General features: G+C 46.0%; 1 protein-coding gene across 3 annotated transcripts in view; it reads left to right on the forward strand.

The window, feature by feature from the left end:
• The window catches only part of LOC139380447 (integrin alpha-6-like), a 29,970-nt gene extending 21,488 nt beyond the window's left edge, over window positions 1-8,482 (forward strand). For 2 of the 3 annotated variants that reach the window (XM_071123120.1, XM_071123123.1), the window contains 9 exons: window positions 4-83; window positions 4,246-4,323; window positions 5,003-5,105; window positions 5,197-5,373; window positions 5,505-5,597; window positions 5,683-5,799; window positions 5,907-6,005; window positions 6,143-6,268; window positions 7,103-7,430. In XM_071123120.1, coding sequence (XP_070979221.1) covers window positions 4-83; window positions 4,246-4,323; window positions 5,003-5,105; window positions 5,197-5,373; window positions 5,505-5,597; window positions 5,683-5,799; window positions 5,907-6,005; window positions 6,143-6,268; window positions 7,103-7,267 — 1,038 coding nt within the window. In that variant the 3' untranslated portion in view covers window positions 7,268-7,430. Of the gene's footprint in view, window positions 1-3; window positions 84-4,245; window positions 4,324-5,002; window positions 5,106-5,196; window positions 5,374-5,504; window positions 5,598-5,682; window positions 5,800-5,906; window positions 6,006-6,142; window positions 6,269-6,437; window positions 6,573-7,102 lie in introns of all 3 variants that reach the window. The other variant, XM_071123122.1, reaches the window with a different exon arrangement.
• Window positions 8,483-15,495: the final 7,013 nt, after the last annotated feature.

Below are 15,495 nucleotides of genomic sequence, written 5' to 3' on the forward strand. Positions count from 1 at the left end.
CAGGTTACTTTCTACATAATCTTGAGCACTGCTGGTATCTCTCTCAATACGGCAGAAATTAATATTGACCTCGAGCTTCAAACGTAAGTGGCACTATTATTTTTTTCACGAAGGTGACTGATGATTGACTTGTATAAATCATTTTTTCTTCAATTCAGTCTGGTATGATAACGGTAGCCCCTATCTGCAAAAGTATGGTGTCTGTGGAAAGCTGAGTATCTTGGCCATTGATCGTACCTTCAAATCTTTGGTGTGACTTAATAGCATATATGGGAAAACACATTTATAAGGGCAGGCCGAGCCGATGACCGCTACCTAGATTGCGGATTTTAATATATATTATAATTTAACTAGGCAATTCAAATAAGAACAAATTCTTATTTTCAATGACTGCCTAGGAACAGTGGTTTAACTTCCTTGTTTAGGGGCAGAGCGACGGTTATTTTTTTGTAGCTTGTCAGCTCGGGGATTCGATCTTGCAACCTTTCGGTTACTAGTCCAACGCTCTAACCACTAGAGTTGACTTGGGCGGGACAAAGCAAGGCCTAGAAACATTTATGCGTGATGCGAACAATTGCTACCTGGCTCAGAGGACGAGACGTACCGAGCACCGTACATCACATTGTAAACACATTTAAACGCTTTTTCATCAAATATGGCTTCTCAAGAAAATAAAAAAGAATATCGAAGTGAAGTAAACTTAAATAAATATATCTAACAGGAACCTAAAAAGATGGCCGCTATGAATAAGTATATCGACATAGACACTTTAAATAAAATTCTGGAGTCGGACTCGGATCAGGGGAGCGATTTGGAAAAGGAGGAATTCGACTCGGCCAACGAAGATTGCTTTCTAGAAGGATTCGATCCTCTTTTAGATCTGTAAGTAAATGATTTCCATGGCTTTACATAGCTAATTTACTATGTGTATATCAGTTTTTATAAGTTGTCTGCTTTTTGTGCTTTGGATTTAGTTTACATAGGCCTATGTAACAAGTCATTTCAATGTTATATAATTTCAAAGTAGTTATTGTCTAAGTTTCCTCCTTGTAAATCTGGAGAGGCCACCATACTCTTATGGCCATTGTTTATTCAGAGTGGTTAAATGCTGAACACACATTTCAGTTGTACAACTGACTAGGTATCCCCATTTTCCTTTCCCTTTCTTTGTGGTTCTCACCTCTACCTTTGTCTCCAAAGTGTTACTGTTTGGATTGTGTGTGTGCTTCTCACCATCTATGTGAGTCCCTGTCCAGATCAAATTTAGGCTTGGTGTTTTTACTTTACAGTAATGTTGTTTGGTAAATTTAGTCAACTGTTATTCTGTGTGTCTTACAACAAAATATCCCTTTATTTTAGTCGCCACAGAGTGGAGGATGCATAGAATTTGGAGGATGACGTTTGGGAGCCCCCTTCCCAGCAAGCGCCCCTGCCGGTCAAGGTCTTCACCCCCCACTGCTCTGTCAATCACCCCGTCTGATGGTTCTAAATCCACCACTCGACAAAGGCCCCACTCCTCTTCAACCACCCCCACTGCAGGCCCTAGCACCACTCCCCTGTCTGCAAGTTCATCTGGAGGTGCGGAGGCAGGGAGGAGATCTAGGCCTCAACAGAGAAGAGGGAGGCAGGGAGGAGATCTAGGACTCAACAGAGAAGAGGGAGGCAGGGAGGATATCTAGGCCTCAACAGAGAAGAGGGAGAGGCGGTGGAAGCAGCACGGAGGACAGGTGCTATACGGTCCTTCAAGATGATGAGGAGCCAGAACAATTTAGGTTTAAACCCAAACGACCTGAAGGCCCCCCTTACAGCTGGGGACCTTCCCAAACGACCTGAAGGCCCCCCTTACAGCTGGGGGCCTTCCCAAATTACTTGAAGTCCCCCCTTACAGCTGGGGGCCTTCCCAAACGACCTGAAGGCCCCCCTTACAGCTGGGGGCCTTCCCAAATGACCTGAAGGCCCCCCTTACAACTGGGGACCTTCCCAAACGACCTGAAGGCCCCCCTTACAGCTGTTTCAGCTTTACTTTACCACCTCTGTACTGGGAACACTAATTAGTAATACCGACAAGAAGCAGCAGGGGAGGAAGGAAGATGTCTTGGAAACCTGTCACCAGGGGTGACATGCTCAACTACATGTCCTTGGGGATTTACATGGGACTGGTAAAGATATCAAGACTAGTTGACAACTGGAGCAAGACCCCACTCTATCTGTTTTGAGTTCCCCACCTCCATCGTAGGTGAAAACCGATTCTTGGCCATCAACCGTACTCTTCACATGAGTGACCCACAAAAGGATCAGGAGAATGACCAGAAGAAAGGGACTGCAGGGTATGATCGTCTTGTAAGAGTCAAGCCCCTTTATCATGACATTATTTCCAGCCTGCTCAAAATCTATCTATAGTTGAGTGCATGGTTGCCTCAAAGGCTCGAATTGGCTTGAAGCGCTATATGAAAAATAAGCCGACCAAGTGGAGCTACAAGCTCTTTGTGCCGATTCAGCCCCTGCCTACACGTGAACCCTTTTCATCTTTGAAGGCAAGGTGATCACACCCACTGGGAAGGGCCTCAGTTATGACTCTGTTATGCAGCTGATGGACTTCCCCTTACTTGGCAGTGAGTACAAGCTCTTTGTGGACCATTTTTACACTAGTCCCATGCTTTTCATAGACCTCTAGAAAAAGAAAATATTGGCTTGTCCTAACAGAATCGCGTTTCCCTAAGACCAAGGTAAACGGCATGGCAAAGACAGCAAAGAGGGGTACTATATGTTGGATCAGGACTAATAAACTGCTTTTTGTGAAATGGATAGACACTATGGAAGTAACCACTCTCACCACACAGCATAAGGCATTGAATAACAACCATGTCTCAAGGAGGGTGAAAAATGCCAATGGGCCATGGGTGAGGAATAATGTCCCCGTTTCTGTGAAGGACTGATGCTCTGATAGGCTACTACCAGGTCCTCCACAAGACCAGGAAGTGGTATAAGACTTTTGTTTACCACTTTGTGGACATTGCTACAGTAAATGCTTTCATTCTCCACAAGCAGATGGCCAAAGCAAAAGGTCAAACCCCTCTCTCCCAGTTGGCCTTCTGAGAGCAGCTGGTGTTGGAAATGGCTGAATTAGGGGCCGAATTAGGGGCCCAAATAGGGGGGGGGGGGGGGACGAAATGCCAGCTCACTTTTTGTTTCCTGGCAGAGAGGGACTGCTTCAAAGACTATTGACATGCACAAGCTATGGTGAAATTTAAACATCTGGGATGTAAAACAAACACGAATGCCATTTGTAAATAGTTTCTATTCATTCCATTTTTGCACATTTTCTAGTGAAGGACACATGCGAAACCAAGTTGTGTTTCAGAATATATAATTTTTTATGTATACATGTTGTTTTAATATTGTTTTTGTAAACAGTTCATTTGAATGTGGGACCAATACATTGGATATGCCTACGCTAAACGTTCAGGCACTTTGGAGAGGTTAAAAAAACACTTCTATGTCCCCTGACACCACCACAATGTTTGAGAGAGGTTGGTGTTGTAGAAATGTTGTTTTTATAGTTTATAGTTTATAGTTTAGGCACATCCATTTTGCAAAAACAGTGCAATTACCACATTCAGACACTTTGGAGAGGACACTGAAATGTACCCTGGCTAACCCATAACACCACCACAATGTTTGAAGTGAGGTTGATATGGTAAAAATAGTTTTTATACTGAACAAATAGAATTTAGGGATTGCAAATATGTAATAGCACTGGAATTATCTAATTTGCAGACATGTGCCACTTTGGAGAGGTTTAGGGACACTTGGAAATGTCCCGTAACCACACCTGACACCACTTATTAAATCATCTGCCCATTTCTAATTGTTAGGTCTATCAAGCCTATTTTTTTCAGATATTGTTCACATGTTGTGGAAGCCACCTGATGTGTTTCCAGCTCTAGTCATCAATAATTCACGTATAGCTAGCTGGTTAATGAGAGATGACCATCAGAAGAACAATAAAAACGTATTTTGTGTGTTCTTGTTCTTGTTCATGTGTAAACTATCTTTGTTCTGATCATTTCCTCATCTCTCAGATGTCTTCTTTCCAAATATACAAAGTTTCTGCATGTCAGAAGCATGTAATTACACACGAACAGCAGTTACTTTTGGGTATGTCTATTTCAGGCGGAAATGTATCTTTTGCCATTACATTTTAAGAGGATAACAAACACTTACGTGCCACTTCTCTACTTTCAGGACCAGTACACAGGACAAAATGGGAAGAGTGAAAGCAAAGGCGAAAGTCGTGATTGAGCTGTTACTTTCTGTTGCAGGGTAAGCAGTGTTTCTAACGTGTTCACTTGTTGACTACTGCATCAACTCGACTTCAAATACTTGTTTTGATCTGATTTATTTAAAAGTACACGGAGAGCGAACATTAATGGCATCCATGTCAATCTCTCATGGCTCAAAGTGGAAGAGAGATTGACAATCATCATTACTTGCTTTCGTAAGACATGTTGACAAGCTGAAGGTACCGAGCTGTCTGTTTTTAAAATACTAGCACACAGCTCGGACACCCATGCATACCCCACAAGACATGCCACTAGAAGTCTCTTCACAGTCCAGAACAGACTATGGAGGCGCTCAGCACTACATAGAGCCATGACTACATAGAACTCTATTCCACAACAGGTAACTGATGCAAGCAATAGAATCAGACTTAAAAAGCAGGTAAAAATACACCTTATGGAACAGCGGGGACTGTGAAGTAACACACACAGACACATGCACACACACACGATAACACATATATTTTGTGTTGTAGATATGTGGTGGTGGAGTAAGGGCCTGAGGGCACACACTTAGTGTGTTGTGAATTCTGTAATGAATGTATTGTAATGTTTTTAAAATTGTATAACTGCCTTAATTCCGCCAGCCTTGGCAGCAGCTAATGGAGATCCTTAATAAATACAAATGTAGTCCACTAACATGTGGTTTGTTTATCAATCAGAGTTGCGAGACCCTCCCAGGTGTATTTTGGGGGTGATGTGAAAGGAGAGAGTGCCATCAAGACAGAAGAGGAGATCGGCGGTTTGATTGATTATGAATTTAAGGTAATTATCATTGTCTGCTTATCTCAGTTTCTCAATATCACTTTGTCTGAGTTTGACCGTGATGTAAATTTTAAAAATATTATACCTCCAGATAATCAATTTGGGTAAGCCATTGAAGTCCTTTGGCACAGCCTCGTTGAACATCCAGTGGCCCAAAGAGAATGTGGATGGGAAATGGCTGTTATATCTGGTTAAGATCAGCAGTACTGGCCTGGAAGAGATCCCCTGCTCCCCAGAGACTGAGATCAACTCTCTCAAACACATTCAGGTAAGACTTTCCTACTGAAGTTTCACTGTACCTGATGCATTTGTGGAAAAGCAAAATGGGCCAGAGATTAAGCGTTATTAAGACATTCAAGTTTGAATCACTAACTTGTGATGAGTTTCTTTATTTTTTAGGAGTCCAGCACATCTAGGAAAAAGCGTGAAGTTGGAGGCAAAAAATCTGGAAGCAAAATTACTTTATTGGACCAAAAAAAGCACAAGATTTTGGTAAACACACTTTCACTTGCATTTAAAAATAGATCAATAATGAATGACACGTTGTCTGTCTGACAAAAGGTTATGTTCCTCTCAGATGTGTGGCAATGGCTATGACGCTAGATGTGTGGTGATCAAGTGCCCTCTACAGGGCTTGGACAGTAGTGCAGTGATTGCGCTGCGATGCCGTCTGTGGAACGCTACCTTCCTTGAGGTGAGAAACAACATGCCTGTTGCTATTTGCTTTTCAAAAGAGTCCTAAATAGCAGATACGAATAATTCAGTCATTCTCTAACATTGAAAACTTTTGTTTTGAAACAGAATTATGCCAATTTGAACTATCTTGATATAATTGTGAAAGCATCCATCAGCCTGGATGCTCCTGCAAAGAATATGGTTCTCAGGAATGCTGAGACTCAGGTGTGTGGCACAGAAGAACTCTTGACATCCGTTATCATCCACTCACACAATGACACCTTCACTGATCAATACAATTTAAGAATGCATATACATAACAAATCGAAATAAACAGACGGTTTCTTCTTGTACCCATGCAGGTGAGAGTCACGGTGTTTCCAGAGAAGGCAGTAACCCAGTATGGTGGAGTTCCCTGGTGGATCATCCTCGTGGCTGTCCTGGCTGGTATTCTGATGTTGGCATTGCTAGTGTTTCTACTCTGGAAGGTAGGAATGGTCTACAACCGAAACACACTTACCAACATATTCACTGCATTGTACTCTGAGCTATTAGTAGACACATGCAACATTGAATCATTATTCATTCAGGTAGTGTTATAGTATATCTGTGTTCTCATATTGTTCCCAATGATTCATCACCCTCGCTCTCCTTTAGTGTGGTTTCTTCAAGAGAGCCCCACAAGACCAGTACGAGGCAGCGTATCACAAGGCTCAGATCCATGTTCAGGCCTCTGATAAAGAGAAACTCACTACTGAGGCATAGTGCCCGTTCTCTGCGCTCAGACCTGGGGTAAAATGGGCATTGCAGTCAGCATGGCGTGTGGGCTTAAACACTAACTCACCTTTGCTTTAAAGGAAATGCTTACTTTCGCACGTCTCGAGTGCAAAAAAGTCAGAGACACATACATAGACCAATGTGGTTTGTACTCTAATTGATCATTTATTCAATTGGAGTATGTAAAACAAGCTTTGATAGGGTGTTTTGACATTTGTTCATGTATGTGTGTTTGAATTAGGTCAGCATTCAATGCCCCCCCCCAAAATGAGCAGTTATTACATTTTCCTACATTTCACACCTATCAACCACTATTTCTTGTGTGCTTTGGAGTTTCTTAATGTTTTATAGGTTTCTGCTTTGTCAGGCTGGCTGTTTGGAAATGCTATTTTGAATCCTACTCTTAGCATGCTCTCACACAAAACTCTCTTTGGATTGCCTCTCTGATTTGCTTGAGCATTATGTGTGTTCTATTTGTATGTTCAGGTTGATACAAGCCTATAAAATGCAGAATGAATCATTATCTTTGCTTTTTCTCTTGCCAGTGTGGATTTTTCAAACGTTCTGAACACGAGGACAGCGTTCCAATATACCATGCTGTACGGATAAGGAAAGAGGCTCGTCAGTTCAAAGACAGGAAAGCCAAGCTGCATTCCTTTGAGAAAAAGCAGTGGGTGACACGCTGGAATGAGAATGAGAACTACTCATAAGACACTTGACTGTTGGGATGCTGTCAGAGACAAGAATCTCCCATTTTTTTCTAAACATCCCAGTGTCACGAACCCATTGATCTTAGTTATTTATTTTTGTACAGTCTAAACTCAATTGACTGCATTTGTGAAGCAAACTCCAAAAATAAACTGTGTCCTATCCTGAGGAAATGAGAAGCATCATATCTTACAATTCATTTTCTCTGAATTGGGACTTTTTAAACGAATTATCTGCCATTGATACAGTTTTTTTTTTTTAGCATAAACAGTTTCAATCCAATGTTTACCTGAAGATAATCTTTTTTTTGCAGTCACTTTTGTCCAATCTAATGAACTGTATAGACTGGAACATTTTGTATGTTTGTATATATTTAAATACTTTAGCACACTGTATATTTATTTTAGTCATTATTTGAAAAAAAAAAAATGCATTGGCCAAATACTTAAAAAAAAAAAATCTAAACGTTACTTTTCAGTAAGGGCAAATGTTACTGATGTTTTTCTAGTGCTACACAGACTAAAAAGTAGCTACAGGTATTAGGCAAATAATATTGTCATTGGGACTCATTTCTTTGCACTTGCTTTGATTATAAAAAAAGGTCATTCAATACACGCTATTAGATATAAATCAGTTAAGAGTTTTGAGTTAGAACTGTGATTCACACCATACCTTTGTTTATCCCCCTGTACTGGGATATGCTTCAGTTAACAGCAATGCAGCTGGGACAACTGGAGCCAACAAGCAATAAAATGCTAATTATTGTTTAGCTAATTGTATTTGAAGGATGTGTGGGTCTTGAAGATGACACAATATACGCACCAAAATGCAGATTTGAGAAACATTATGATCTTGTTGGTGAATAACCTGCATCGTTGTTCACTTGTGGTTATGGCCAGGTCCAGGCGATGGAGTTTGGACACTCCAAATTGGTTGTTCACACATAATAGGTTCACTGTGATAAGAGGTGCAACTATCATTGTTCACATTTCAATCTAAATGTATTTTTTATGTGATTGCCTCTGTATCAGACTTCATTATATGGAAGCTATTCAAAGGGATATTGCTATGGAATGGTGATCAATGAGAAAAATTTAGTAGCCCTACCTAAAAAAAAGTGGGGGGGAAATTATGTAAATCGCTGGCTATTCATTCCTCAATTCAGATGTTTTGAATACTGTGCAAATTGCAATAAATAGAGAAATGTATGAAAGTTGTACCAGTATTTCACTCCTTTTCCTCCTTCTGCTTTACATATCTATGGCCAAAATATATTAGGTTAGGCCAGATATAAACTTAGCAAAAAAATAAACATCCTCTCACTGTCAACTGCGTTTATTTTCAGCAAACTTAACATTTGTAAATATTTGTATGAACATAAGATTCAACAACTGAGACAAACTGAACAAGTTCCACAGACGTGACGAACAGAAATTAAATAATGTGTCCCTGAACAAAAGGTGGGTTCAAAATCAAAAGTAACAGTCAGTATCTGGTGTGGTCACCAGCTGCATTAATTAAGTACTGCATTGCATCTCCTTATGGATTGCACCAGATTTGCCAGTTCTTACTGTGAGATGTTGCCCCACTCTTCCACCAAGGCACCTGCAAGTTCCGGGACATTTCTGTGGGGAATGGCCCTAGCCCTCACCACCCGATCCAACAGGTCCCAGACGTGCTCAATGGGATTGAGATCCGGGCTCTTCGCTGGCCATGGCAGAACACTGACATTCCTGTCTTGCAGGAAATCACTCACAGAAATAGCAGTATGGCTGGTGGCATTGTCATGCTGGAGGGTCATGTTAGGTTGAGTCTGCAGGAAGGGTACCACATGAGGGAGGAGGATGTCTTCCCTGTAACGCACAGCGTTGAGATTGCCTGCAATGACAACAAGCGCAGTCCGATGATGCTGTGACACACCGCCCCAGACCATGACAGACCCTCCACCTCCAAATCGATCTCACTCCAGAGTACAGGCCTCGGTGTAATGCTCATTCCGTCGATAAACGCGAATCCGACCACCACCCCTGGTGAGACAAAACTGCGACTCGTCAGTGAAGGGCACTTTTTGCCAGTCTTGTCTGGTCCAGCAACGATGGGTTTGTGCCCATAGGCAACGTTGTTGCTGGTGATGTCTGGTGAGGACTTGCCTTACAACAGGCCCCCATTCCAGCCTCTCTCAGCCTATTGCGGTCAGTCTGAGCACTGATGGAGGGATTGTGCGTTCCTGGTGTAACTCGGGCAGTTGTTGTTGCCATCCTGTACCTGCCCCGCAGGTGTGATGTTTGGATGTACCGATCCTGTGCAGGTGTTGTTACACGTGGTCTGCCACTGCGAGGGCGATCAGCTGTCCGTCCTGTCTCCCTGTAGAGCTGTCTTAGGCATCTCACAGTACCGACATTGCAATGTATTGCCCTGGCCACATCTGCAGTCCTCATGCCCCCTTGCAGCATGCCTAAGGCATGTTCACGCAGATGAGCAGGGACCCTGGGCATCTTTCTTTTGGTGTTTTTCAGAGTCAGTAGAAAGGCCTCTTTAGTGCCATACATGTTCATAACTGTGACCTTAATTGCCTACATCTGTAAGCTGTTCGTGTCTTAACGACCGTTCCAGAGGTGTATGTTCATTACTTGTTTGTGGTTAATTGAACAAGCATGGGAAACAGTGTTTAAACCCTTTACAATGAAGATCTATGAAGTTATTTGGAATTCACTTTGAAAGACAGGGTCCTGGAAAAAGGGACGTTTCTTTTTTTGCTGAGTTTACTTTTGAGGAGATGGGAAAATCCATTGGTATCGTGTTAACGTCCATTGCACTTTGCCCATGCGTCGTTGCAGCTCTCAAGGAGTGAATGGGGGTCAATTTGGCGCTAGCTCAAAAACCCAACATTAGCATGAATTTCGTCAAGAAGTAAGACATTACAAATATTTTCAGAGATATGAGATAATTAACTTGTTCTCTATAATATCGTATAGCTTTGGAATCGTGACATTAGGTACTGTGGAGGTATAGACAGTTTTCTCAACTCATACCCTGACTTTGAGAAGGGATTGCCTGACTAAAGGCTTAGCAACCGCGTGACGCTACATGACAACGTGAACGCGATTGGCCGACAGTCTTCTGGGTGAAGCGCTAAACTTTCCTCGTTTGTGGTCCAATGGGATTCCTATCAATTAAATTGAATGGCTTTATTGGCATGGGACACATATGTTAACATTGCCAAAGCAAGTGAAAGAGATAAAAGTGAGAAGAAAAAAAATTAACAGTAAAAGACATGTCAAATGTCATTATGGTCTAAGGCACTGCATCTCAGTGCTTGAGGCGTCACTACAGACACATTGGTTCGAATCCAGGCTGTATCACAACCAGCATTGATTGGGAGTTCCATAGGGCGGCGCACAATTGGCCCAGCATCGTCAGGGTTTGGCCTGGAGTAGGCGTCATTGTAAATAAGAATTTGTTCTTAACTGACTTGCCTAGTTAAATAAAAGGTAAAACAATTAAAAATAAAACATTCCATATACAGTGTTGTAAAGATGTGAAAATAGTTAAAGTTCAAAAGGGAAAATAAATAATCAAATTTAGTTGAAATCAGTTGAAGGCATTCAGTTGTACAACTGACTAGGTATTGAAGGTTACGTATGTAACCATGGTTATGTGAGCTACAGTATATGGATCACTCCAATATATTGGGATCACTCCGCAGTGGAGGGATACATCAGAGGTGAGGATTTACAGATTTACTCCTGTGTACACCTGTGTCACGGCTGGGGTCCGCCACTATATATAGACCCCTTGGCCGCAACACACGTTATCTACATCATTTATTTATTTATTTTAATTTTACCCCCTTTTCTCTCCAATTTCATGGTATCCAAGTAGTTACTATCTTGTTACTATCTTGATAGTAGTTACTATCTTGTCTCATCGCTACAACTCCCGTACGGGCTCGGGAGAGATGAAGGTCGAAAGCCATGCGTCCTCCGAAACACAACCCAACCAAGTCGCACTGCTTCTTAACACAGCGCGCATCCAACCCGGAAGCCACACTGTGCACCTGGCGACCTGGTTAGCGTGCACTGCGCCCGGCCCGCCACAGGAGTCGCTAGTGCGCAATGAGACAAGGATATCCCTACCGGCCAAACCCTCCCTAACCCGGACGACGCTAGGCCAATTGTGCGTCACTCATGGACCTCCCGGTCACGGCCGGCTGCGACAGAGCCTGGGTGCGAACCCAGAGTCTCTGGTGGCACAGCTAGCACTGCGATGCAGTGCCCTAGACCACTGCGCCACCAGGGAGGCATCTACATCATTTTTGAGGTGCCTTTAGCGCCATAGAGGATTGGAGTGATCCATATAGCTCACATAACCATGGTTACATACATAACCTTCATTATGTTTCACTATATTGGATCACTCCAATATATTGGTATACCCATACCAGATTAGTTGGTGCTAGAGGGACCTGGCCAGCCCGTGGCAAAGTCCCAGCATGGGACCAAGACGCAGGGGCTGTCAATGTGGAAGGGGGGTACCGGCACAGTCCACGGAAGGGGAGGCGACGCCCAGGACCTCTGAACCAACCACAGATGGAGGTGCCACATTTATCCGATAGTACCTAGCAAAGTTGCAAGAGGAAGCCCAGTTGGCCGCAGCACAGATATCAGCGAGGGGCACTCCTCTCATTAGAGCCCAGTACGCAGTCACACCTCGTGTTGAATGCGCCACCACAGATCCCAGCACTGGCCTGCCAGCCAGGTGGTATGCTGTCGTAATCGTTTCCACGATCCAGTGGCCCAGACTCCCACACCACTGCTGGAGGGGTTGTAAGCAGACAGGATAAAAGGGATGTTCACATGCCTGTCTGACAGAACCTTCGGGAGGAATGAAGGGTTGGGGCGGAGAGACATACTCCTCCCCCCGGGGTCCATCCGGTAGCACTCAGAACTTACTGAAAGAGCATGGAGTTCATCCACCCTCTTCATGGAAGTAATTGCGACCAAGAAAACCTCCTTCATAGAGAGTGTTTCGGGGTGGCACACTCCAACGGTTCAAAAAACGGCTTTGCCAAAGCTGCCAAGACCACATTCAGATCCCAGCTCGCCATTGAGCGGGTCCTAGCTGGATGTAGGTAACAAACCCTCTTCATAAACTTGGAGACCAAGGGATGGCTCCCCACTGGCCTGTCCATCCACCCCACATGGCAGGCAGATATTGCTGCCAAATACGCTCTCAGTGTAGAGGCTGCCAAGCCCTCATCCAAGCGAGACTGCAGGTATTGGATGACATACTGCATCCTGCATAACTCGGGCACAACCTCAATACCAGTGCACCAAGAGCAGAACAACCGCCAGCGCAATGGGTATGCAGTGGTTGTAGACGGCACCCTTGCGCTCTGCATGGTGTTCATTACACCCTCCTGTAGTCCTAACAAGGACCATTGGTGCCAGTCAGTGGCCAAGCCCACAGACTGAGGCGGTACGGACTCAGATGACACAGAGTTCCCCCGGCCTGAGACTGCAAGTCCGGTGTCAGGGGAAGTTGCCAAGGTGTCCCACACATCAGGGACAGGAGAAGGCTGAACCAGGGTCGTCTGGGCCAGTATGGGGCCACCAGAAGCACACGGTACTCTGCCATCCTGGTCCTGTCCTGGATCAGGGGAAAAGGAGGGAAGTGCATAAAGCTCCAGCCCTGGCCAATCATGAGCCAGAGCATCCAAGCCCAGAGGCCCTGGTGGCTCCGATATGGAGTACCACAGGGGGCAGTATGCATTGTCCAGGGAGGCAACAGATCCACCTGTTCCCTCCCAAACTTCTCCCACAGATGCTGCACCACCTGGGGATGTAGGCTCCAGTCCCAAGGTGGCGGGTCCTCCCTCAAGAGCATATTCGCTGCCACACTCAGGATGTCAGGTACGTGCGCTGCACGTAGAGATGCTGGAGAAGGAGTTCCCGTGCTATAAGATTGAGGCAGTGGGACCTCAGTCCACCCTGATGGTTGATGTAAGCCACCACTGTGGTGTTGTCTGTTCTCACCGGGACATGTAATCCTTTCAGATGTGGAAGGAAAGACCGCATGGCCAGCAATACAGCTCAGAGCTCAAGTGAATTGATGTGCCTGACTCTCCAAGGGGGTAGCCAACAGCCGCTGGCCGACCTGCCCTTGGTCACCCCCCCCCCCCAGCCGATGGGAGGCATCTGTGCTGACCAGCTCCCGGCGGCACATCCTCAGCATCTCCACACAACCAGAGAGAAAGGAGCGACAGCACCACCTCAACAATGCCCTGAGGTCCTGTGTGGTCACCCGCAGCTGGCGGTGACAGTGGAGCTTCAGGTGCAGCCGGTGGGAGTTGAACCACCATTGAAGAGGCCGGAGATGGAGCAGGCCTAGAGGAATCAGCAACGAGGCCGCCATCAGCAAGCCCAACAGGCTTTGGCAGGTCAGGGCGGATACCACCCACCCCTGACGAAAGTGGTCGAGGCAAGATAAGATCGCCTGAACCCTTCTGGTGGGCAGGCGTGCTCTCATGAGGACTGAGTCCAGTTCCATGCCAGTGAAGGCCACTCTCTGGGTGTGCATCGGATGTCTCTTCTTGTCATTTACAGTAATGCCCAGCCTGTCGATGTGGGTCAGGAGCAAGTCTCTGTCTGACAGAACCTGGGTCCTGTTCGGGGCACAAATCAGCCAATTGTCCAGGTAATTGAGGATCAACAATCCTCAGGACGTGAGAGGTGCCAGGACAGCATCCATGCACTTTGTGAAAGTGCGAGGTGCCAAGGAGAGGCCGAAGGGAAGAACCATGAATTCGTAAGCTGTCCCTTCGAAAGTGAATCAGAGGTACTGCTAATGAGCTGGGCGAACAGGAACATGGAAGTATGCATTCCTCAGGTCCATGTAACCGAGCACCTGGGTTGACACCATCAAACCTGTCACAAAGGGAAGCCATAAGCTCAACCAAGCCAACAAGGCCATGGAGCAGGGGTTCGACACCCTGGGAGATCTTACGTCGTGACCCCCTTGGAAGAATAGGAACCCAGTGAGGGATAAATTACCCAGTACCTCTGCAAAAACCGGGGAAGACCCGTGTGGGAAAAACAGGCTGTTGCTTCACCGCACGCTGTGCCCCTCCCCGCTGTCGTCCCTTAGCACGAGGCGATGGGGCAGGAGAGGGACCCCACCATCGTTCTGGTGCAGGTGGGTGGCGATGGTCCGTCTGCCTTGGACCCAGGGCCTAAGGAGGCGACATGAACCGTCTCAGGGTCTCCAGGTCCCTACGAACCTTATCAGTCTGCTCTAGAATGTCATCAACCCCTGGGTCACACGTCAGCCCTGGGGTGATGGGGTGAGTGGCAAATGTGCTCTGGAGAGCAGGTGGCCGACGGGATTGGGCCAGCCAGTAACCACCTGGACCATGGCCTGTCCGTTGGCGCGGGCCACATCCGTCTGGAGCAGGGAAAGCAGACGAGACACCTCCATCACTTCCCAGAGGAGCTCCTATGTGGCCTCATGCAGCCAGGTAGGCCTGCAGCAGCATGGCTGCGTTGGTAAGGCAGGCAAGAGATCAGAGGGACCCAAACTTGCTGGGTCTTGGCTTTCACCAGTTGATGCCCAGTGCAGTGGCTACCCAAGTGAGTAGGCTCCTCATAGCCTCTCGAGCCGCTGGGGGCAATGAAGCCTGCTGGCGGCTTCTGATGGCCTGTCAGCCTGGTAGCCCTGCTCACGGTGGTGAACAGTGCCAGCATCGTCCCCCAGGAACAGCCTATCACTGGCCAACAGGGAACAGCTGTTATCGCCATCGAAGCTATCAACCTCCTGACGCAGGGCATGCGCCCTCCGTTCAAGGTGGTCCAAGCGATCCGACTCATGCCCCTGTCCAGGACTGGCAGCAGATGGGCTCTGCATGCAGTGGCTCTGGCCACGTTTCCTGGGAGGGGTTACCGAGTCCAGTAGAGGGACTAACAGCTCACTGCCGCACCCCTCTTGGGAGCTCGTCCCAAGCCTGGCAGACCCACTCGCATGGCCTCCAATCGCGCCAGGCGTTCTGAGAAAACCACACAAAACAGGCATCCAGTAGGGCGGTCCACCACCCTCTCCACATGGCTCAAACCCAGGCAATGCATACACAAGGGGGGATGCCACCATCACACCTGTCACAAAGGGAAGCCATAAGCTCAGCCAAGCCAACAAGGAAACCCAGCCCAAAACCCCAAACAGCAAGCAATGCAGGTGT

Source organism: Oncorhynchus clarkii, chromosome 22 (genome assembly GCF_045791955.1).
Source record: "Oncorhynchus clarkii lewisi isolate Uvic-CL-2024 chromosome 22, UVic_Ocla_1.0, whole genome shotgun sequence".
In the NCBI taxonomy this organism is placed as follows: domain Eukaryota; kingdom Metazoa; phylum Chordata; class Actinopteri; order Salmoniformes; family Salmonidae; genus Oncorhynchus; species Oncorhynchus clarkii.